The sequence below is a fragment of the Neovison vison genome, chromosome 11 (genome assembly GCF_020171115.1).
Source record: "Neovison vison isolate M4711 chromosome 11, ASM_NN_V1, whole genome shotgun sequence".
Classification (NCBI taxonomy): Eukaryota; Metazoa; Chordata; class Mammalia; order Carnivora; family Mustelidae; genus Neogale; species Neogale vison.
Window position 1 is genome coordinate 91,634,366 of NC_058101.1, and position 26,080 is coordinate 91,660,445.

At 36.9% G+C, this 26,080-nt stretch overlaps 1 protein-coding gene across 4 annotated transcripts in view; it reads right to left on the bottom strand.

Annotated features, from left to right (window-relative positions):
- Nucleotides 1-26,080, bottom strand: part of NDST3 (N-deacetylase and N-sulfotransferase 3) — a 171,511-nt gene that overhangs the window by 69,370 nt on the left and 76,061 nt on the right. For all 4 annotated transcript variants that reach the window (XM_044224128.1, XM_044224127.1, XM_044224125.1 and 1 more), the window contains one exon: nucleotides 21,468-21,596. In XM_044224128.1, coding sequence (XP_044080063.1) covers nucleotides 21,468-21,596 — 129 coding nt within the window. The remainder of the gene's footprint in view (nucleotides 1-21,467; nucleotides 21,597-26,080) is intronic.

The window sequence follows — 26,080 nt, forward strand, 5'->3', positions numbered from 1 at the left end:
ATAAATTTTAGGTGTTACATTCCTCCTATGTTACAGAGTATATGGAAAATAAAGCATTGCTTTGATAATGTTTGTGTATATATATATATATATATATATATATATAACACATATATATATAATATATATCTTATATAATAATTACTTCAGCCCTGCATAGAATTGTATGTCTTGTCACAGATCGTTCCATTGCTACCATAGAGCTATGCTTCTTGAGTTCTTCTATGCTTTTTAAAAAGGTTTCATTTCAATTCCGATTAGTCAGCATACAGTGTAATATTAGTTTCAGGTGTACAACATAGTGATTCAGCACTTCCTTACAACACCTGGTGCTCAGCAGGAGCGTGCTTCTTAAGCCCCATCGCCTATATTCCCCTATTCCTCCATCCACCTCTCCTTTGGTAACCATCAGGGTGTTTTCTATAGCTAAGAGTCCGTTTCTTGGTTTACCTCTCTCTCTGTTTCCTTTGCTCATTTGTTTTTTAGGTTCCACAAATGAGTGAAACAATATGGTCTTTTTCTTTCTCTGACTGACTTATTCTCATAGCACAACACTCTGCAGCTCCATCCACCCTATGGCAGATGGCAAGAGTTCATTCCTTTTAATGGCTGAGTAGGATTTCTTGAGTGCTTTTTAATAAATGTTTTGTTGGGGTAGGTTGTCTACTTTTGCCAGCCTTCCCAGTGTTACTGCCCTAGCCATTCTTTCTCTCCTTTGTCTCCTATATCTCTTAGATGAGGGACCAGATTAAGAAATGTGGCTTAATTCTGCGAAAAAACGAGACTTGTCAAGGCTATGAGTGTGGGCCAGGGAGATGCTATCAACAAAATACAATGACAGTAGAAAGAATGAGGACCGTTCTCTTACTGTTTGTTTCCCTTTGGCCAAATTTCCCTTTGGAATCGCTTTGAACCCCAGTTTCCTCATCTGTAAAATGCCTCATAGAATTGTTTTTTCAGGTCAAATAATATACATATAAAACCTCACAGAGTAATTGCCCAAATTAAATAAGGTCATGTATAAAAAGCACGGAGCACATGGCCTAGCACAAAGTAGGTTCCCTTTGTCTCCTTCCCTCCCTTGTCAAGGGCACTTTCTTGCTTACTTCCTTGTTCTTGCTGCAGTTATTAAAGGGAAAAAAATAGAATTACAGTTAATTGAACTATTATTATTCTGTGGAATTTTAGAAGGTCTTAATTTCAAAGCCCAAACAAAAGGATATTTTAGATACTCAAAAAATATTGAACTGAATCTCTTAATACTTTGTCTTAAAATAATTATATAAATATGAATAATAAATTATATAAGTATTAATTCATAGTTAGACTGGTTTGATAATTTTTTGCAAATAAAAGCTCTTATGTTAGCAAGTAAGTTCTAGGCCCAACATGGGGCTTGAAATCATGACCCCAAGATCAACAGTTGCATGCTCTACCAACTGAGCCAGCAGGAACCCCTTGTGATTTAAAAATCAGTGCTTTACTACTCTGGTAAAGAAGTGATGGAAACTCATTAAAGGAAATTTGCAAAATATACAAAAGCAGAAAAAAAATACCTATTTCTCAATGTTTAAAGATGCATTTTTCAGTATTTTTACATATAATTTATTTATTTATTTGTTTATTTATTTTTAAAGATTTTATTTATTTATTTGACAGAGAGAAATCACAAGTAGACTGAGAGGCAGGCAGAGAGAGAGAGAGAGGGAAGCAGGCTCCCTGCTGAGCAGAGAGCCCGATGCGGGACTCGATCCCAGGATCCTGAGATCATGACCTGAGCCGAAGGCAGAGGCTTAACCCACTGAGCCACCCAGGCGCCCCATATAATTTATTTAAACAAAGTTTTGATACTTTATATATAATATTGTATCCTATTTAGATAAAACAAATGCCTCACTTTTTATGTTATTGCCAGATTATTCACAGGCATAAATTTTTAAATTTGTATAATAATGTAAGTGGACATAATTTATTTAAACATTTCCCTTCAGTTGGACATGATTTGTTTCCATTTTATCTCCCCATTACAATGTATTTTTCTGTATTTAGTACTCTTTCCTTAGGATGGATTCCTAGAAGTGGAATTATAGTATTAAAGAGTATAAAGACTTTTTTAAAGGCTTTTGCCAAGTTGGAAAATGGCAATCTCAGAATCATAATTTTACTTCAGAGGACACCTAGCCAAGCCTTCCTGGCATTTAACTGTCCTGTTTCCTCCAAACGAATGTGTCAGCCTTCTGCTTCACTATCCATAGAGAATATCACCTGGGGTTTGCTCACTTTACTCATGATAGTGCAGTGAGTATTCAGATGGCCTGATAATGGTTTTTGAACCTTGATTTATAATGTCTATTAAATATCTAATTTCTAACAACAAGGACCTGTGTTGTTATTATTATTACTTCTAGTATTATTGACATTTTATAAATGAGCACATGGAAGCACAGAGTAAACTCTTCAAAACCAAGGGGAGCATGTCCTTTCTTTGTTGTCTCAAAACCTACACTGGTCATTGGCCCCATGTCTGGCTGTGAGCTGCGGACACACTGAATTTACCGGTCAGCCCTAATTTAACACAACGTTCACTGATTTGGAAGGAAAGATGTGGCAATCCCCCTCATCTTAGAAACCTGAGGGCCCAATTATTTATGTGACTAACACCTCCCCTGAAGGCTGTATAACATGACTTTCAGAAAGAATCACAATTCAGCTGAGACCCACGGCCAAAACATCGGGAGCAAATATGTCCGAATGCAAATATGGCTCCAGTGAGGGCCTCGATCCGAGACAGGAAATTACTAATGTCTGCATCAGGCAGCACCATGCTTAGGGCCACAGACAAGTGAAGTCTGACAGAACACTGAGTAGTAGCCAAAGGCAAGAAAGCCAGTAGATTAAATCCTGCAAAGTACAATCTTGTTAAGACCTACTCGTTATTACAGGGCATGCTTCGGCAATCTAAACCTCAGATATAATACAATACAGTGTGCCCTGGCAGGGAAACTGAAACTGTGTATCTTACCTACTGAGGGGAATACCAAATTGGTGAAATTCCAATTTGAATATAACTGGGAACCTTCTTAAATTTTCCTTGCTGGCCCAGATTTCCCATTCCTAAGCCGAATTCTCAGGCCTCTTTGGGGGTAGTGAAAAAGGATCTGGCTTTGACTGAGTTCATTTAGGGCTGTAGTTTTTATAATCAAGAAGAAGTGAATGGGCAGGGAATTGAGGCTTCACATCAAATCAGAAGCTCTCCAAGAATTGTACACAAGGATTTATGCATGCGATGTATAAGGGCATCAATTAAAATGGGATATCATAAACAACTTGCTGTTTCTAAAATCGTGCAAGCACACTTGGGGGGCTTTTGTACTTGCTGTTCCCTCTGGGGAACAAGGGCTATGTTCCCTCCTGGGGAACAGGAGGTAAGGGCTATGGATCACACAGAGTCCTGGAGGTCTTGGTAGGGAGTATGGCTCCTACTCTGAATAAGGAGGTTTAGAGGATGTGGGCAGAGAAATATTGTAATCGATTTATATTTTATTTCCTCCTCAATTATTTGAGAAGCATATATTACATAGAGAAAAGAAAACTATTAGGACAAGGAATATCATATATCCTTCACCTTATTCTCTGATAGCTTACATTTCACTACGTTTGCTTCATATTTTGTTTCTTTCTCTATTTTATTTTTAAAAAATTAAAATTTATTTATTTGACACAGAGAGAGAGAGAGAGTACAAGTAGGGGGAAGGGCAGAGGGAGAAACAGGCTCCCTGCTGAGCTAGGAGCCCAAGGAAGAACTTGATCCCAGGACCCCAGGGATCATGACCTGAGCTGAAGGCAGACGTTTAACTGACTGAGCCACCCAGGTGCCCTTCTTTCTCCCTTTAAATATCTTTTATTTTGCTAAATCATTTGAAAATAAGTTCCAGATATCAAGACACTATTGCTAAATCCTTTAGCATCCATCATCTAAGTACATGTATATTATAAAATCAAATAGCATTATCATACCCAGGAAAACATTATTAATTCAATATTATCTGCCATACAGTTCACATTTACATTTCCCCAATTTTTCCTAATTATGACAAATTATAATATCCAAGGATAGCCACCACAATTTCTCTCTCTTCTAGAACTTTGTCCTTCCCCTGTAAAGAGGTGGAGTTTAATTCTCCTCTCTTTGAATGTGGGCAGGGTTTTGTGAAGCATGAATGATGCTGTGACTTTTGGATCCAAGGCATTTCTGCTTCTGCTTTGCTTGCTGTGACACTTGATGGAGCCTTAAGGCTGTATGATTGCCCTGTGGTCATCCTGATGTGAGGAATCCCCTAGAAGCCCATGTTTATAGATCACATAAAAGGCCCGAGACTGATGCCCAGTCAGATCCCTGCTGCTCTAGCTGTCTAGTGTTCTAGTTCCGATTATCATTAGAACTGTAACCTCAAGAGAACCTCAAGGTCAGAATCACCAGTCTAGCCCTTCCTGAATTCTGACCTACAAAACTGTAAGAGGTGATAGAAGGATTAATGTTTTTTTCTTCAAGACATTATATTTTTGGTTATTATGTTACCCAGTAATAACACCTAGAAAAATGACTTATTTAAAAAAAATTCAGGATCCAATGAAAATTTAAACAATCTACAGATTTAAAATTAAATTAAATTAAATTAATCTCTATCAAAATGCCAACATTTTTCACAGAACTAGGACAAATCATCCTAAGATTTGCATAGAGCCACAAAAGACCCTGAATAGTCAAAGGAATCTTGAAAAAGAAAAACAAAGCTGGAGGTATCACAATCCCAGATTCAAGTTCCACCGCAAAGTTGTAGAAATGAAAGCAATATGGTTCTGGCACAAAAATGGACACATAAGTCAGTAGAACAAAAGAGAAAACCCAGAAACAAACTCACAATTCTATGGTCACTTAATCTATGACTAAAGAGGAAAGAATATGCAATGTGGAAAAGAAGCTCTTCAAAAATGGTATTGGGGAAACTGGACAGCTACATATAAAAGAATGAAGTTGGACCACTCTCTAACACTACACACAAAAATAAACTCAAAATGGATTAAAGTCCTAAATGTGAGATGTGAAACCATAAAAATCCTGGAAGAGAACACAGGCAGTAACCTCTTTGACAATGGTCACAGCAACATTTTTCTAGAAATGTCTTCTGAGGCAAGGGAAATGAAAGCAAAAATGAACTATTAGGACTAGGTCAAAATCAAAAGCTTCTGCACAACAAAGGAAACCATCAACAAAACTAAAAGACTACCTACTGAACAGAAGAAGATATTTGCAAATGGCATCTCTGATAAAAGGTTAGTATTTGAAATATATAAAGAACTTATGCAACTTAGCACACCAAAACCAAATAATCCAATTAAAAATGGGCAGAAGATATGAATAGATATTTTTCCAAGGAAGACATCCAGATGCCCAATACTTACGTAAAGATGCTCAACATTGTTAACATTGCTCAACAATGTTAACAATTAATATTGTTAATTTGCAGGGGAATGCAAATTAAGACTATTATGAAATATCACCTTAAACTTATTAGAATGGCTAAAGTTGAAAAGTCAAGAAATAATAAGTATTGGTAAGGATGTGGAGAAAAGGAACCCCTGTACACTGTTGGTAGGAATGGAAATGGTTGCAGCCACTGTGGAAACCAGTATGGAGTTTCCTCAAAAAATTAAAAATAGAAGTACTGTATGATTCCAAAGTTCCACTATTAGACATTCATGAAAACACTAATTTGAAAAGATATATGTATCCCTATGTTTATTACAGCACTATTTACAATGCTAAGATATGGAAGCAACCTAAGTGTCCATCAGTAGGTGAATGGATAAAGAAGGTGTGGTACATAAATACAATGGAATATTACAAAGCCAGAAAAAAGGGATGAGCTCATGCCATTTGAGACAGCATGGAAGGACCTAGATGATATTATGCTAAGTGAAGTAAGTCAGACTGAGTAAAACAAATACCATATGATTCTACCCATATGTGGAGTCTAAAAAAAAAAAAAGTAAATGAATAAACAAAAAGCAGAATTAGATCTGTAAGTCAGAGAACAAACTGGGCCAGAGTGGGGGAGGGTCAGGATTGGGTAAAGTAGGTGAAGGGGAATGAGAGATACAGGCTTCTAGTTATGGAATAAGTAAGTGACAGGAAAAAAAGGCACAGTATGAGAAATACACTCAATGATTCTATGATAGCAGTTTATCAGGACAGCTACAGTTGTGGTGAACATAATGTCATAATGTCAAATAAACTTGTCAAATAACTAAGTTGTACACTGAAAATATTGTAACATTGTTTTTCAGCTGTACTCCAGTAAAAAAGTATTGTCAAGAATCCAAAAAGGTATTTTTAAAGTTTTTTTTTTTTTTTTAAACTCTGGTGATAAGTAACATGAATTTTGCTCTGTTAGCAACTCTTGAATGTACATTACCATATTATTAACTACATACACATTGTCGTGGAGCAGATATCTAGAACTTTTTCATCTTCCATGACTGGAGCTCCATACCCACTGAACAGCAGCTCCCCAATTCTACCTCCTTCAACCCCTGGCAGCCACCATTCTGCTTTGTTTCTAAGAGTTTGCCTACTGGGTGGCGCAGTTGGTTGGACGACTGCCTTCAGCTCAGGGCGTGATCCTGGAGTCCCGGGATCGAGTCCCACATCAGGCTCCCAGCTCCATGGGGAGTCTGCTTCGCTCTCTGACCTTCTCCTCGCTCGTGCTCTCTCTCACTGTCTCTCTCTCTCAAATAAATAAAATAAGAGTTTGCCTACTTTAGATACCTCAAGCAAGTGGAATCATGAAGTTCTGTCCTTTTGTGGCTTATTTCATTTAGCATAATGTCCTTGAGTTTCATCCATGTAGTAGCATGTGACAGGATTTCCTTTTCTTTTTAAAGCTGAATAATATTCCATTGTACACATATACCACATTTTGTTTATTCATGCATCTGTCAATGGACATTTATTTCTACTTCTTGGCCATTGTGAATAATGCTGCCTGGAACACAGGAGAGAAAATATCTCTTCAAAATCCCATTTTCAGTTCTTTTGGACAAATACCCAGAAACTGGATTGCTGGATCATAGGCTAGTTCTATTTTTAATTTTTGAGGAAATACTATATTGTCTTCCATAGCAGCTGCATCATTTTAAATTCTTGCATTAGGGACCACTTTGCACAACCACTAGGATATATGAGAATACCTGTTTTTCCACAACATTGTTAATATATTTTAGCAATATTTTGAATTTTGGTCAATATGGTAGATAAGAAATAATATCAGTATATTTAACTTGCATTTTTCTTCCCATGAATGAAACTGAGCATCTTTCATGAATGAAATGACTTTCAGAAGAATCTATCTGGATGCCATGTTGGGAGATCATTCTGCCCAAGTAATGCAAACTCTCTTGAATAAATTCTGTGATTAGGTACTTTCCAGGCAACCAGATTTCTCTTCAGATTCAAAGGAGATGACATATACAGGCATCATAAATTAATTCACTGTCATTTACTGAAAACTATGTGCCCCCAATTTTGCAGTATACTGTGGTTATAAAACAGAATTAAGACATGATGCCTTATGGGCACCTGGGTGGCTCAGTGGGTTAAGCAGCTACCTTCGGCTCAGGTCATGATCTCGGGGTCCTGGGATCGAGTCCTGCATCGTGTTCTCTGCTCAACGGGGAGCCTGCTTCCCTCTCTCTCTGCCTGCCTCTCTGCCTACTTGTGATCTCTGCCTGTCAAATAAATAAATAAATAAAATCTTAAAAAAAAAAAGACATGATGTCTTATATCAAGGAATGCACAAACTATTGGATGAGAAAGATAACTGCTTAAGGTGCTGTGGCCAAGTTATGTTAGGGTTATGCCTGGGTGCTATGAGAATACAGAGGAGAAACTGGAGAGTGGCGGGAAGTCTTCTATAAAAAGATGATATATGAACTCAGATTTGCTGGAAAGAATCAAGTTGAACCCAGTAGTGTCCTTTAAGGCACAGAATGAAACAATAGGTCCTATTTAGGGAAACTATGGGTGGAGTGAAAGATGCATATATGATTATTGAAAGAAGGGGAGACTATCAAAGGATTAAATAAGGAATAACAATATTCATGTCTTTAACTTAATACCTATTTTTTATTTCTTAATATCCATTCCAAAGACTTAAGGATTTATCATATTTCTTTTTTTCTTAACTGTGGAAATCAAAAGGTCTTAACCATGCTTTCTTGTAGTATGTTAAATCTCACAGTGGCAAGTAATTATGTAACTTGCAGTTAGTTGTGAAGAACATTACTGATAGAAAAATAGGGCTGATATGGAGGATAGCAAATAAATGAAATAAAATAAAATAATTTGGCTTTACAAGTTTAAAAGTCTTATCAATTTATAAGTAGCATCAACAAGATAAAAAGTAATTCTTTTATTATTTATGATTTATAGATCTTTAAATGAACATTCAGCATTTTCCCTTGGCTATAAGTGCTTATTAAAGCCTTTTACAAAAGCACTTTTTTTTGTCTTAGTTTTTGTTTTTTTTTTTAAGATTTTATTTATTTATTTGACAGACAGATCACAAGTAGGCAAAGAGACAGGCAGAGAGAGAGAGGAGGAAGCAGGCTCCTCGCTGAGCAGAGAGCCTGATGTGGGGGTCCATTCCAGGACCCTGGGATCATGACCTGAGCTGAAGGCAGAGGCTTTAACCCACTGAGCCACCCAGGCAAATTTCAGGTGTGTAGCTTTATAATTTGACATCTGGACACACCACAAAGTTATTATCACCACAAATCTAGTTAACATCCATCACCATATAGTTGACCCTCTTTGGCCATTTCACCCACCTATGAACCTCCTTTTCCTTTGGTAACCACTAGTCTGTTAGCTGTATCTTTGAATATATTTTTAATTTTTGTTTATTTTTCTTAAATTCCACATTTGAGTAAAATCATATGGTATTCGTTTTTCTCTGACTTATTTTACTTAGCATAATATCCCCAAGATCCATCCATGTCGGATTTCCATGTCAGAAATGGAAATATTTTATTCTTTTTTATGGCCAAGTAGTCTTCCATTATATAAGTGTGCCACATCTTCTTTACCTATGCATCTATTTCTGGACACTTAGGTTGTTTTGGTATCTTAGCTATTATAAATAATGTTGCAATGAACAAAGGAGTGCATATGTCTTTTCAAATTAGTGTTTTTGTAGTCTTCAGATAAATACCCAGAAGTAGAATAGCTGGGTCATATGGTAGTGTTATTCTTAATTTTATTCTTAATCTCCATACTGTTTTCCATACTGGCTGCATCAATTTACAATCTCACTAACAGTGTATGGGGTTCCCTTGTCTATATATCCCTTCTAACGTGTGTTATTTCTTGTCCATTTGGTCACAGACATTCTAACAGGGGTTAGGAGATAATCTCACTGTGGTTTTGATTTGCATTTCTCTAACATCAGTGCTGTTGAGTATCTTTCCATGTGCCTGTTGGCCTATGCCTGTATGTCTTCTTTGGAGAAATGTCAGTCCCTGAGGAGAGACCCTGCTGTCCTGCCTCTCCAGTGGATGCTTTAAGGGTTGTAAATGAGTGTCCTTTATCTATCATCTATGTGCTTTACAAATTGAGTGTTTGGGGCTGGTTTCTGGGTCAAGTGCATTTTCACACAAGCCATTTAAGAGTGGGTTTTCCATTCGCCACAGTTTTGTAATTTTCCTGAACATAATTCCCATTGGTTTTCAAAGTGTGTTGTGTGGGAGGGCTGTTTCTTCTGTGTAGGATCTGAGGGTTGGAATGCCTCATGTGGAGCTTTGATCTGCCACTTCTCAGGAAAAAGTTCTGTATCCTTCATATCCCTCTTGATTGTGACTTGCTGTGGCTGGGGTGTTTTTATTCCCTCAAGAATCCATGTCTCTGCTTTTGTTTCCCTTGATGCTACCCTTTTATTTTCTGTTGTGGAGGCTCTGTTCATTCTGTTTTTAGGTCCTTATCGGAAGGAATTATTCTATATGTCGTTGCAGTGTTGTCATGTCCATGGAGGAGATGAGTTCAGGATCTTGCTATACCACCATCTTGAACTCAGCTACCCAAATCACTTATTTCTTTGTTTGTTTTTTACTCAACAGGGAGATGGGTTCTTTTTTTATTAGAGCATGGCTGGAAATTTTAAACCATTCACACTTTTTTCAGTACCAGGTAACTAAGTCACATTGAGAGTAATGTGAATCAGGGACACCTGGGTGGCTCAGTTGGTTGGACGACTGCCTTCGGCTCAGGTCATGATCCCAGAGTCCCGGGATCGAGTCCTGCATCGGGCTCCCAACTCCACGGGGTGTCTGCTTCTCTCTCTGACCTTCTCCTCGCTCATGTTCTCTCTCACTGTCTCTCTCTCAAATAAATAAATAAATAAAAATCTTAAAAAAAAAAAGAGAGAGAGAGTAATGTGAATCATATTAAGGCCAATTTAAACAAGAATCCAGAAGCAGCATGTTGGTAGACCCACTGAACTCAGAGTTAAGAAAATCAGCGTTCTCGGTGTAGTGTTCAGTGATTCATTAGTTGCGTATAATGCCCAGCTACATCAAAAACTAATGATGAACTATACAGTGGCTAACTGAACATAATAAAAAAATTAAAAAATGCATATTTAACAGTAAGCAAAAAAAAGATAAAACCCAAGTGTGTATGTGTATATATATATACATATAGTGTATGTGTATATATATATGTGTGTGTGTGTGTATATATATATATATATATATATATAATATACATATAATGTCCATGCTATTGGGAAAAAAAAGGAAAATTGGGTTTCTCAACAGAATATTAGAGAAAAATTAGGTGATTTAATAGATAAACTCTGTGGCTTTCTTCAGCTTTAATTGTCCACTGTTCCATGTCAGGCTAATTCATCATCACGTGTGAAAACTTACCACCATTAAGGGTCAGTTAAAAATTTCCTGGATCATGAGTTTCACTTAGTTATAACCAGAGAATCTTCCAGAATGTAGTCGTATAAAACCAGTCTTGTTATTTTTCACCTTTGGATATACCATAAATCAAGTGATGCTCCTAACTATTCATGTATTAAGGCAATCATTTTAAAAAAATTAGTGACCTCTTATTACATTCAAGAGATTGATCTAGACACAGTGGGAAACACGAAAATGAGACACACATAGATCATTCCTGCAAGAATGTCTCCTTATATAGAAAAAAAGATGAAAACTCAAATAATCATGTGATGAGGTAGGTGTTAGGTGACATATGAGACTTACAGATAGAGAACAACTGGAACTGAGTAAATACTAATTCTAGAAGGAAAACTTCCAGACTCTTTCTATGAAGCCAGCATTACCCTGATCCCCAAACCAGGCAAAGACCCTACCAAAAAGGAGAATTTTAGACCAATATCACTGATGAATATGGATGCTAAGATTCTCAACAAGATCCTAGCCAACAGGATCCAACAGCACATTAAAAAGATTATCCACCATGATCAGGTGGGATTCATTTCTGGGCTACAAAGATGGTTCAACATTCACAAATCAATCAATGTGATACAACAAATTAATATGAGAAGAGAGAAGAACCACATGGTCCTCTCAATTGATGCAGAAAAAGCATTTGACAAAATCCAGCATCCGTTCCTGATTAAAATGCTTCAAAGTATAGGGATAGAGGGAACATTCCTGAACCTCATCAAATCTATCTATGAAAGACCCACAGCAAATATCATCCTTAATGGGAAAAAGCTTGCAGCCTTCCCGTTGGGATCAGGAACAAGACAAGGATGCCCACTTTCACCACTCTTGTTCAACATAATATTAGAAGTCCTAGCAACAGCAATCAGACAACAGAGAGAATTAAAAGGTATCCAAATTGGTAATGAAGAAGTCAAACTCTCTCTCTTCGCAGATGACATGATTCTTTATATGGAAAACCCAAAAGACTCCACCCCCAAACTACTAGAACTCATACAGCAATTCAGCAACGTGGCAGGATACAAAGTCGATGTGCAGAAATCAGTGGCTTTCTTGTACACTAACAATGAAAATACAGAAAGGGAAATTAGAAAATTGATTCCATTTACTATAGCACCAAGAACCATAAGATACCTGGGAATAAACCTAACCAAAGAGGTAAAGGATCTGTACTTGAGGAACTACAGAACACTCATGAAAGAAATTGAAGAAGACACAAAAAGATGGAAGACCATTCCATGCTCTTGGATCGGAAGAATAAACATTGTTAAAATGTCTATACTGCCTAGAGCAATCTATACTTTTAATGCCATTCCGATCAAAATTCCACTGGTATTCTTCAAAGAGCTGGAGCAAATAATCCTAAAATTTGTATGGAATCAGAAGAGACCCTGAATCGCTAAGGAAATGTTGAAAAACAAAAATAAAGCTGGGGGCATCACGTTACCTGATTTCAAGCTTTATTACAAAGCTGTGATCACCAAGACAGCATGGTACTGGCATAAAAACAGACACATAGACCAGTGGAACAGAGTAGAGAGCCCAGATATGGACCCTCAACTCTATGGTCAATTAATCTTCGACAAAACAGGAAAAAATATACAGTGGAAAAAAGACAGTCTCTTCAATAAATGGTGCTGGGAAAACTGGACAGCTATATGTAGAAGAATGAAACTTAACCATTCTCTTACACCGTACACAAAGATAAACTCAAAATGGATAAAAGACCTCAACGTGAGATAGGAATCCATCAGAATCCTAGAGGAGAACATAGGCAGTAATCTCTTTGATATCAGCCACAGCAACTTCTTTCAAGATATGTCTCCAAAGGCAAAGGAAACAAAAGTGAAAATAAACTTTTGGGACTTCATCAAAATCAAAAGCTTCTGCACAGCAAAGGAAACAGTCCAAAAACAAAGAGGCAACCCATGGAATGGGAGAAGATATTTGCAAAAGACAGTACAGAGAAAAGGTTGATATCCAGGATCTATAATGAACTCCTCAAACTCAACACACACGAAACAGGCAAACATATCAAAAAATGGGCAGAAGATATGAACAGACACTTCTCCAATCAAGACATACAAATGGCTATCAGACACATGAAAAAATGCTCATCATCATTAGCCCTCAGGGAGATTCAAATTAAAACCACATTGAGATATCACCTTACACCAGTTAGAATGGCCAAAATTAACAAAACAGGAAACAACATGTGTTGGAGAGGATGTGGAGAAAGGGGAACCCTCTTACACTGTTGGTGGGAATGCAGGTTGGTGCAGCCTCTTTGGAGAACAGTGTGGAGATTCCTCAAGAAATTAAAAATAGAGCTTCCCTATGACCCTGCAATTGCACTCCTGGGTATTTCCCCAAGGATACAGATGTCGTGAAAAGAAGGGCCATCTGTACTCCAATGTTTATAGCAGTAATGGCCACGGTCGCCAAACTATGGAAGGAACCAAGGTGCCCTTCAACGGACGAATGGATAAGGAAGATGTGGTCCATATACACTATGGAGTATTATGCCTCCATCAGAAAGGATGAATACCCAACTTTTGTAGCAACATGGACGGGACTGGAAGAGATTATGCTGAGTGAAATAAGTCAAGCAGAGAGAGTCAATTATCATATGGTTTCACTTATTTGTGGAGCATAACAAATAGCATGGAGGACAAGGGGTGTTAGAGAGGAGAAGGGATTTGGGGTAAATTGGAAGGGGAAGTGAATCACGAGAGACTATGGACTCTGAAAAACAATCTGAGGGGTTTGAAGTGGTGGGGGTGTGGGAGGTTGGGGTACCAGGTGGTGGGTATTATAGAGGGCACGGATTGAATGGAGCACTGGGTGTGATGAAAAAATAATGAATACTGTTTTTCTGAAAATAAATAAATTGAAAAAATTAAAAAAAATACTAATTCTATCCTGCATAGGTCATAAATAATATAACATAAATTATGTTTTTAACAGCTGAATGTATTCTATTATGGGGAAACATAATTTGCTTTACTAGTACCCCATTTCCCCCTTTTTGGTCAATTAAGTTCATTCATTTATGAATTTTTTTTTCTTAGTGGAAGTCATAAATAAGCAGCACTAGCAGAGAAGTACTTTATAGTCTATAGAAGACACATTCAGACAAAGGAGAAGAATTTGAGGGTTCATATTAAAGCATGAAGTCAAGATCTGGATTAGTAATTCTAATGGTTATGGACCCTGGAGTTGCTAAGACTCAGAAGAACACTTTAGGTCCCATGGGCCCTGATTGTTCAGTTGTCTGCAGACAGCACACCCATTGCTTGAGGTAACCTGAGTGAGTCCCTCATCCTTACACCTGAGGAACTCAATGAGAGCAAGTCTTTATAGTGAAGAGAAATTACATATGTGAAACACAGTATATAACAGTATGTAATTTAGCCCCAGCCAACTCATGAAATAGGTCCTACTTATGCTTTTGATTTGAGAACTATCTTACTAGCATGCAGATTTCCTTTTCTTTTAGATTCATTGTCTTTTTTTCATATCAGGTTATTAGAAGAGCTAGTTTCTCTTTCTCAATATATGTTAAATAAAAATTAGGTATAGGACATCATGTTTAAACATGGGAATGGTTTTGGAGATGAAAGACACATTTTCTACCACAAGAAGCAAGCAGACTAATAGTAAACCCACAGTAACAGTGGTACTGTGGAGAGAGTCTGCAGAGCATGGTATGGGAACACAAGGTCGGCCAGAGTAGAGGAAGTTTCTTGAAGGTGATCTCTAAGCTAAGCTTTAAAAGATAAACAGTAGTTACCTCTACTTTAAACTCCAGTTCAAGATAGAGTTCTCTGGTCCCTAAGAAAAAAATTTATTATTCTCATTGTTTTTTAAATCCTACTGCAGATCCGAGTTCATTTTCAATTCTGATACCTTGATCTTAGGTCCATGATTTCTATAGCAGTTTTTAGTAATCCATGATTACCAACATTATTTTTCCATTTTCTTCCTTTGTAGTATTTCCCAAATCTGCCTGATCTTAAGAATCAACTGAAGCTCATGATAAGTATTCAGGTACCCCAAAATGTTCCCTGAAGATTCTGATGCATTAAAGTTTGGATTTTTTTAAAAATCAAGTGTCTCCGGTAATACTCATTATTAGGCATGTTCTGGAATTATTTTCTACTATTTAAAGTTGTTAGCACACATAACCCCTACTCATATAAGTTATAGTTTTAAAAATATTTTTCAGTGTGGGTTAATTTCTGTATTTACAGCTATGTTGTGTGAATTTTGTTTAACTTTCATTGTAATCCACTCAAGTATGTTTTTCCCAGTTTAAGATACTCATTCCTTTTGCATCCGTGTTTCTGACTTTTCTTTAATTAGAGAAACACAATGTAGATTTACCTTTTAGGGATTTGGGTGGGAGCGTATAGAGGGTATAGTGGATGGATGCTATGTCAAATTGAGAAAAACAGAGACAAAAAGTATTTAATAAAATATGGGCATATAGGGATTACCTACTGTTTGTATGGGATGTTGAACAGCTTGATGAAGGAAGTATAATTTTGCTATGCTGTCAGGCTTTTGTTCCATTTGAATTCCAAGCAAATGTGGTAGGAGCATGAAATCTCATGACTCTTTTTGATTAATAAGTGAGGCAAGCACTGACTTTATTATCAAGTATGTTTAAGGGAGGCCAAGCATCCCACAGATATCCATTGTTAATGACTCAATACCTAGCATCTGTTTATTAAATAAGAGCAGAAGCAAAGACTCAGAACAATTTGTAATTAGAAATAAGGACACTGGAGCAGGAAGGTGATATCTTTTTTCAGAGCAATACAAGATAATATGGCTTCCACAAGAACAATCATGTCTAATCCAGAACTATTCCATTTGTCACACCAGTTAGGTATTTTTCTATCTTCTTAAGATAGGTGGAACAGGAAAATCATGTTAAAATATACAGTATACTCTTACTAGCTCCTTTTCTATGACAATATCTGTCATAGATTTATGGTATTCTATTTGTTGAGGGCAGTGTAGTCACTGTCATTGAATATTTTTTTGCATCTTCATAAGTTTCAGTTCTTAATATCCTTCTCCATAGTATCTTATAGGTATGTAAAGTAAGTAGACTTTTTAAAAGGGTATAGGAAGGTACTTGTAGCACCATGAATTGATCAGGAATATTCATGTCTGAGTATAGTGTATGCTTGGTAGAAATTTTGTATATAGCTAACAGCAACTCCAGGATAATTCCAGTGTCTCTCTCCTCTGGTATATCCACAAAGTCATTCTTGTTACCCTCCTGAATCAATCAAAAAAGAGTTCAGAATCTGCTACTTAGCAAATGGGCTCCAAAATCTGATTCAGTACACTGACAGAGAGCTCCCATTTCTTAGTGGTGTAGAGTCAAATTAGCAAAGACCATGAAATTAATAAATAAGAACAGAATGCCATTTATTAGTTTAACATGGAAAATTGTAAATTATGGAGGGGCTGAAATATTAGAATATGTACAGTTGGAAGGGATCTTCTTCTGGTAGGCCGGTTACACAAGAAATATTCACCAATTGAAAGATCTATAATAAAATTGCACTGAAAATTACTGTTCTAGTGAGTTCAAGTTCTTATGATTGACGTATTCTTTTCCTATAGGAAAGTGAACTATAATCAAGAAGTCACTAGGGGCGCCTGGGTGGCTCAGTGGGTTAAGCCTCTGCCTTTGGTTCAGGTCAAGATCTCAGGGTCCTGGGATCAAGCCCTGCATCAGGCTCCCTGCTCAGTGGGGAGCCTGCTTCCCCCTCTCTCTGCCTGCTGCTCTGCCTTCTTGTACTCTCTCTCTCTCTCTCTGTCAAATAAATAAATAAATAATAAAATCTTAAAAAAAAAAGTTGTCACTGGGTGAGTTTAGAAACAGACACACACACAAAAGAAAAGAATTCTTAATTTCTTTGTGGTCCTTGGATCGGATAGCCTGATGGGCCCACCTCCCAACTGTACCTAAACTTCAAAGTCAATATATTAACCAAAATCTCTGTATCCAGTGCATATAAGAAGAGGTGTCTAGGCCCGTGATATTGGAAATATCATTTGGAGAAGGCTGAGGTTTTCTCTCTCTTAGTTATTGCTAATATTTGTTTTTATCTATATTAAATTTATTTGGTGAGGACTTTTTTCTGTAACAATAAAAAATACTTTGGTAATAGAACATTTCAGGCTTGAGCGTTATTCTAACTGTCTTCGCTGTGATCTATTCTGGTTTAACTCTGAGAGGTGCAACTCTGTTGCAGCTACCTCTCACCCAGATACTGGCAAAACTTCCTGTAGCACCTTGATGCTATGTTGATATGTGGGCAGAAAACTTAAAATACGCTACTTAAATTCCTTAAAGTTTGTATTTTACTTAAAGTTTATATTTTAAACTTAAAGTTATATTTTACTTAAAATTTATATTTTCTTTTTTTAAAAAAGATTTTATTTATTTATTTGACAGAGAGAGAGGGATCACAAGTAGGCAGAGAGAGAGGGAGAAGCGGGCTCCCCGCCAAGCAGAGAGCCCGATGTGGGGCTCGGTCTCAGGACCCTGAGATCATGACCTGAGCCAAAGGTAGAGGCTTTAACCCACTGAGCCACCAGGCACCCCTGTTTATTTTCATTTCATCTCCAGTGTATTTGAATATATTTGAGACATAGGTATGTTTCAAATACACCTATGCCTTTTTGCATGTTGGAAAACTCATTCAGCATTCTCAGAAAATGCACTTCTAATCAAGGACTAGGGTATTACTTAAGCTTATAATGGCTATCATTCAAATCCACTATAGTTAAATTTCATATCTTTCCTGCAGCTAATACGTACTATGGTTCCATCAATGTTTTCTCATTCTTATTCTGACCTGGAAAAGAGTGCCATCTGACAAATCAGTAGCATGCCTCACTGAACCTGGACCTCTCTTAATTTTAACACAGATTTACCCAAACATGTAATTTTGGGATGGATAATTAATGTGAAACAGGTAACTCCTCCTCAATCTGCTCTGCAAGGCAAACATCACTAACTAATGATAGTGGTCTTCTCTTGGGTGAGAAACTTGGGCTAAGTTTTAGAAGTGGGCTTCTCAACCAGAAATCTCCAGGTGACACTAGTTGCTTCCAAAAATTGGAATTGGCATATCAGATGAAATTAATTTGGATTCCTTCCCTATCTTATGGTGTCTGACAAGGATCTGTCAATTTTGAATTCCAGCATTTATCTGAAAGTAATTGTCTACTGAAAGTTTTCTGAATCAGGAAAGCACAAGTTCTCTGGAAATTTTTTTCCCTCCCCTTTATTCCCTGTGGATTTTCTCATCAAGAAAAACAAAACTGCCAATATTATCTATAAAGGCCTGAAAAGCAGCTAGGTTTGCTAAACATTTAAAGCATTTGCTCAGCTAATTTAGCTCAAATTAGTATCCATGATTCATACAAGATTTACTGTAAGATTTTTAAAAAATAATTTGGGGGGTGCCTGGGTTGCTCAGTTGTCAAGCATCTGCATTTGGCTCAGGTCATGATCCCAGAGTCCTGGGATCAAGCTTCTTATTGGGCTCCCTTCTCAGCGGGTAGTCTGCTTCTCCATCCCCTTCTGTCCCACTCCCCCACCCCCGCTTGTGCACTCTCTCTCTGTGTCAAATAAATAAAATAAAATAATATAATTATTAAAAAAAGAAAAGAACTTGGTTTTGAAACAGTGAAAAACATTTCTTATAAATCTCTTGTATATGAATGATCTTATATTGAATTTCTTCCATGTTAAATGAAACTAATTTCCTCTAGGAAGTTCAGAAATTATAATACCACTAGGAATTTCTTAAGCACCAAAGCAACAATTGGGTAAAAGAATCAAAGAGGGGTCACCTGGGTGGCTCAGTCAGTTAAGTGCCTAACTCTTGATTTTAGCTCAGGTCATGATGTTAGGGTTGTGAGATCAAGCTTCAAGCCAGGCTCTTTACTGGGTGGTGGAGTCTGCTTAAGATTCTCTCTTTCCTTTTGCCCCCACTCCCACCCTGGCCTCCAGGCCTGGCTCACGCTCTCTCTCTCCCTTTCTCTCTTTAAGAAAAAAAAGAAAGAATCAAATAGACATTATCTGTTCATAGTCATACTGCTCTATGACGAAAGGAAATATAAAATGTAAGAACTGTATACTTTACAGATTAAAGGGTCTTAAAATAATTAGTGAAAATGTTAACTTATTAAAAATATGTTAACTTAGTCTTTAGTTCATAATCAAGTATTTGTTTAACTCTTTTACCGGTGTATTACTGGCTGAGTTGACCAAAAAAAAAAAAAAAAAAAAAAAAAAAAAAAAAAGCGAGAGAGAGAGAGAGAGAGGGAGGAGGAAGAGGAGGAGGAGAAAGCCGTAAGAGATGATTCCAAAGATGCTTCCATTTGTAAAGAATAGATATGTTAGAAAAATCTGATTATTTCTGATGTATAAATCAGAATTGCTTACATTTTGGGGGTATGAAGATGGATAAACTTCCAAAAGGGGAAATGGCATACTGCCTGAAATCATCTTGAGTTTTGAATACACATGATGATTTTTCCCAAAGATGTGTCGCCCTTATGTCTAATCTCATTTTCTAGAAGCTAAGAAATAAATATAGTCATTAAATACAAGAAGATGATGAAAAATACCTGTAATTTTATTTGCAAGACCTGTAAAATTAGGATCCAGAATGGGCCTTCTCAAATTTTATTCTCTTTATTTCTATCTTCTTCAACTTTTATGCTAACAGGCTTTTTTCATATTTGGAAAATTGTACTTTTTCATCTTTAATATTGCTAATGCCAGAGGCAAACTCATACAACTGATAAATAAACCTAATTTTATTTTTTTATGTTAGTGATATTCAGAAGGGAAATAAAACCCCTTCTTTTCCTTATATACCTTACTTCAGTTAGTTCGTCTTTTTCTACACAACTTTATCACACTAGCCTCCGGCAGATACATGCGCAAATGGTTATTGTAGAGCTGGCACACAAGTATTAAGAAGTGAAGGAAGAAGAGCAGCAGCCAATTAAATAGGCTGCTCTGCCGGGCCTGAGAACTAACAAGACAGGCTCTCACATAAATGTATCCAAAATGACCATATTTACTCACCTAATTCCTCTTTCACTTTGCTTATACCTTCACTTTAAAGAGGAAGGGGAAAAACAGAATCACAGTGTTAATGGTCATTTAAATGAGAAAACTGGTCCACACTGGGAACAGGAGAATTTTGCAGGTAAAAAATCTTGTTCTTTGGAAAAATGTCTATTCGTGTCTTCTACCCATTTTTAATTGGGTTATTCATTTTTTGGGTGTTGAGTTTTATAAGTTCTTTATATAAAGAAGACAGACAGATGGCTAATGGACATATGAAGAGATGCTCATCATCACTAATCATCAGGGAAATACAAAACAAAACTACATGAGATATCACCTTATACCTGCCAGAATGGCTGCAATCAACAAAAGAAGAACCAACAGGTGTTGGTGAGGATGTGGAGAAAGGAGAACCCTCCGGCACTGGATGCAAAATGGTGCAGCCAGTTACTCTGGAAAACAGTATGGAGATTCCGTAAAAAGTTAAAAATAGAACTAACCTATGATCCAGTAATTATACTACTAGGTATTTACCCAAAGAATTTAAAAATACTAATTCAAAGGGATACATGCACCACAATGTTTATCAATGTTTATAGCAGCATTATCTACAATAGCCAAATTATGGAAAGAGCCCAAATGTCCATTGATGTATGAATGGATAAAGAAGAGGCGGTGTGGGTGTGTGTGTATATATATATATACACACACACACATATATATATGACTATTACTCAGTTATAAAAAAGAAGGAAATCTTGCCATTTACAATGATGTGGCTGGAGTTACAGAGTATTATATGAAGTTAAATAAGTCAGAGAAAGACAAATACCATATGATTTCACTCGTGGAATTTAGGAAACAAAACAAATCAAAGGGAAAAAGACAAACCAAGAAACAGACTCTTAACTATATAGATGAGCATCAGGTGTTGTAGGGAAGTGCTGAATCACTATGTAGTACATCTGAATAACATTATGCTCTTTGTTAACTGAATTTAAATAAAAACTTTTAAAAAGATCTTGTTCTCCATAAAAGAAAGAAATCTTTGAATTCTGAACACTTTGCAATGCAAAGGAGGTCCTGGAGCACTCTCCTGGCTTTCCATAAGTTCCTCATGTCACTGCTACTTGTAGAAGGAGTTTGCCTCCTTCTCTAGATGTGGTTCCGAATTGAATTTTTTTCTGTTTTGGAGCTAGAACTTCATATCGAGTTGGCTGAAACTACTTAAACTCTGGCCTTTTTGTCAGGGTAATTTTCAGCCACCTGATCATTTTTCACCTTTTTATTTTTGAGATTAATTCAAAGTACTTACTGGATTGAGAACCACAGTGAAGAAAAGTTCACCTCCTTGGATACTCTTGTCCAGCTCTTTAGGACCTCCTGGATATTCCTTGTAGAAAATTGTGTGAGTGAAAAGCCCACAGGTTTGTCTTGGAAGAACCTGAAGGAAGAATAAACAAGTAAGGAAAAAGTTCCTTCGACCAATTAATTTGTTGAAACTTGGGTTTTTTTCTCATGGAAGTTGTTAATGCATAAGCTGGTGTCATTTTATTCAACTCTTAACTAAGACCCAGAAAATCCTTCACACTCTGGGAAGGCAAGAATGACATCAGCACAGAAAGAATACTGAAGAAAGTTGAAGAAATACTTTAAAACTAAGATAGCCTTTGAATTATTTTAGCCACTTATTTTAAATCTCCAAGTCAGTACTGCTGCTATGAAGCCTAGTTATGTTCCAGCATCTTAAGAAATAAAAAAGAAGTGAAAATGAGACTTTAAAAATATTGGAATTGTCTACCCTGTAATCTAGTAGGCAAAAATTTTAAGGATAATACTTTCTGCCAAATTCTACACATGCACTAGAAAATGAAGTCAATCATTAGCAATCTGATTCTTAAGAAATGGCGGTATTATGCTGAGCAAAATAAGTGAATCAAAGACAATCATCATATGGTTTCACCCATATGTGGAATATAAGAAACAGGGCAGAAGACCATAGGAGAAGGGAGGGAAAACGTGGGAAGTCATCAGAGAGGTAGAAAAACCACAAAAGACTCTTAGCTATAGGAAATAAGCTGAGGGTTGCTGGAGGGAAGGCAAGTGGGGGGATGGGGTAATAGGCATTAAGGAGAGCACATGATATTATGAGCACTGGGTGTCATATGCTACCGATAAATTATTGAACTCTACATCTGAGACTAATGATGTACTATATGTTGACTAATTGAATTTAAATAAAAAAAAAGAAATGACATTTTAAATTAGAACAAATATTTGAGACACAAATCATAGCATCTTTTCTAGTCTGGAAGAACAATTGCCCCAGATTTTAAGTCTGAAGGCTGCCAGTTCCAAAAGTTAAAAAGAGATTATGCTTTTGACTATTAACTTTTATAAGCCGCCATAAACAAAATGATAAAACATCACTTAGGAGAAAACTTTGTTTTCATCCTTTGTATATGAGAACCATTATTTGTTTCAATTATACACATTCATGATAAGGATTTCTTTTTCAACTTCTCAAAGCTTTTCTGGTAAAATAACAGTGCAATTATAAAAGAAAGTGTGAATTAATGCTGTGCAGGATGGTACAATCTTTAGCTATATCTTATATAATGACTTTGTAATGACCCGTGTTTCTCACTATATACTTGAAGGAATAGTCAATTAATGAATATACTTTGGAGAGATACAGGCTTACAGAATCTTAAACATGCAAGTTTTCTGCTTATTGTCCTCAGTAAATTGATCTTCATTTTTTGGTCTTCATTCTCAAAGCACATTTGGCTCTGTAAGTGCTTTCAAAATACTACCTATGTAGGACTTTTCATGATTTCCAACCCTCTACAAATATACTAGTTCTTTTCCTTTAGTTTCTATATTATAATAAATTTCAATCTCGTCCTTGAAAGTTTTCTTACAAAAAACACAATTCTTAGCTCAATCAGTATATCATACATTGCTGTGTAAATTGGAACTTCATATATCCTATTTATTTTTGTAAACTGGTCAAATATCCTTGAGAGCTGTTCTAGCTTGATGAAATAGTTAAATGAACTTCAATTTATTGCCGAGTATTAACTCTGGTGATGTTTATGTTTAAAAGTACCACATTCTTACAATGTTATGCACAAAATCAATGGCAAACAAGAACCCAGTGCAAAGATAGTCTAGCTGAATTAAATATATTCCCTAACAATTCATGAAAATATCCTTCTCCAGGAAATCAAAGTTTTATATAGCATTTGTTCATTTTTAAAAACAAGTACATATTCTTAACTCTATGTAAGTACATGTGGGAGAACACAAAGATACATTCTTTCTACTCCCGAAGAATTTAAGGTATACTGGAATAAAGAGAAATACTCCAAAGCTACCCACAGGTGATTAAAAGGTAGGTTAGTTTTACGTTTTAAAAGTGCATGATTCTGAATCACTTTTGGGGTTCAGTTTGAGTATCTTGCCTGAAAAACTCTGGAAACATAAAGAGCTATCTTTGGGACTTGATTGTCTCACTGATTCTATGCAAAATGGAGAGAGAAAAGAAATTGGAATTTTGTCTATTTCTCAAATTATTTGAGTTTGAACACAGAGAAGAGGACGTGCAAAGGCTTCACCCTTCACCTCTGGGAAGGATCGCACCTGCCAAGAGGGTGAGAGCTAACGTGAGCCCTCGGATGATCAGCGGGCCACCACAGGAGGGTGAGGAGATACTCAGAATGTGACAGGGTCATATTCCATTGTCTAACTCACTGAGCTCAATGCTACAGGACACTGAACATATTCCTTCAAAAAGCTTTCTTGTGTTAGAGAAGGAATGAGAGAGGCTTTGTTTTTTTTTTTTTTTTTTTTTGTTAATTTTTAGGTATTTTGCTAGGGACTGTCCTCTAGAACTGATTCTAGGAGTGTGACATTATCAAATTCAGACTTTGAGACATTGAGGAGACTATGGAAACCTTTCTGACCGTAAGTGGGAGATGGTTAAGAAAGCTCTAACCAACAAGAATCTTGACCAATTGGACCTGAAGCCAATATCCTATACTTAAGACCTAAACCTAGAGCAGCTGTCAACAAATGCTTTTAGGAGTTACCAGTTAAGACCATCTAGGAGGCTTCCAGCAGGGTTAATAGGAACCTTTATCAATGGGCATCTCCATTAGAAACAGAAAGCGGGGCGCCTGGGTGGCTCAGTGGGTTAAGCCGCTGCCTTCGGCTCAGGTCATGATCTCAGGGTCATGGGATCGAGGCCCATATCGGGCTCTCTGCTCAGCAGGGAGCCTGCTTCCTCCTCTCTCTCTCTGCCTGCCTCTCTGCCTGCTTGTGATCTCTCTCTGTCAAATAAATAAATAAAATCTTTAAAAAAAAAAACAGAAAGCGGACAATCAGGATCTGTAGTCTAATTGTTTAGAGGGCTCTGGCTTTCTCCAGAGAGTCACATTTAGCAACCAAGGGTTAGGGTAGAGAATCCTGGTTTTTCCTTAATTTCTTACTGAATGAAGATCGAATTTGTCCAGCAGACAGTGCACTAAGACTGGAAACTCAGAGACTCTGGTTAGGGCACAAATGCCTTGAAATGTCATAGGCTTTTATATTCTTGTGGAGTTATAAAAGGATCTGTTATGGGAATTCACAGGAGAGCAGGCTTGAGCTGCTCAGCTGTTGTACACCAAGGCGCTTTACAATAAATTATAGGACATGGAGTTGATACTGAGGAATAAAGGGAATAAGAGTAGGTAGAGAGTGGTCAGAAAATCTTTTGAGGAAGAAAAAATAACAAAGATATGGACACAGCAATACTGTTTTAAAAATTTTTGGCTGGAGTGAGTCTGTATTAGCTACAGGAAAATAAAAGGTAGAAAGGTAGATTTAGACTAAATTGTTTTCAGGTACCTGAAGAGCAAGTTAAGGGGTGTGGAGATAATTGGATGTATCAAGGTTAGGAAGGCCAAAATGACAACTGTGTTCTAAAAAGAAGGAAAAAAAAAAAAAAAAAGACTGGCAGTATCTGTGGAACAGGCTATAGTGTGGGGGGTAAATGGAAGCTATAAACAAAGTAGGAGCCAGCAGCACATTTTACACATGAAACCAAGGCAGTGAATTAGGCTGTGGGAAACTAAGGAGAATAAAAATGCATTGTAAAGGAATTATTGTTGGAGTGCAGAGGCTGGAAGTTGGAGGGCCGTGGCCGGCATCATGTCCGAGTTGCAGGACTGAATCAGGAATAGCAGGATCAATAACAGCTGGCTTAAAGGGAAGTAATGCGTTCAATTTAAGGCCTTTGGGATTTGATTTATGAAAATTAAAAAAAAGTTTCCCTCATCTCATAAAACAAAATATGGGTGTGATTTTTTTTTCTTTTTTTCATTCTCTTCCTAGGAGAGCATACTGGCTCTTGTGGTCTTACTTGCATCTCTATTTGGATGACTCCAAGCCATGTTCTCTCTCTTTTACTGCACAATCAACGGCCTGCTGAGCATTTCCTGCTTGAAAATTCTCATCCAAGAGCCCACAAAGCAAATATAGAGGGTTTCCATGGATTATTACACAATTGGAGCCATAGGAACAATTCCATCAAAACAGAGCCTTTATTACCTGTAAGGTTTGTGCATTTACAGTACAGTTAAAATATGTTGGAGAAACAAAAAATGAACATATCCCATGGGACACAGCCAAGCAAATTTTCTGGCAGTATTGGCAGAAACAGAAACAAAAGAGGACAATGTTTAATAAAATCCTTAGAGACTTAGACTCACTGTTCTACCAACACTGCATATGATTTAAAAATGGCAGGAAAGTACTGATACTCTTCAATTATAACCCAGGTCTCCTAAATGCTCTCTGGTCAACAGGCTGGCAGTTGAGGCATAGTGAGTTTATTTTCAGTAAAGAAGAAGGGCAGACTGGGATGAAATAGAGCCATTATGT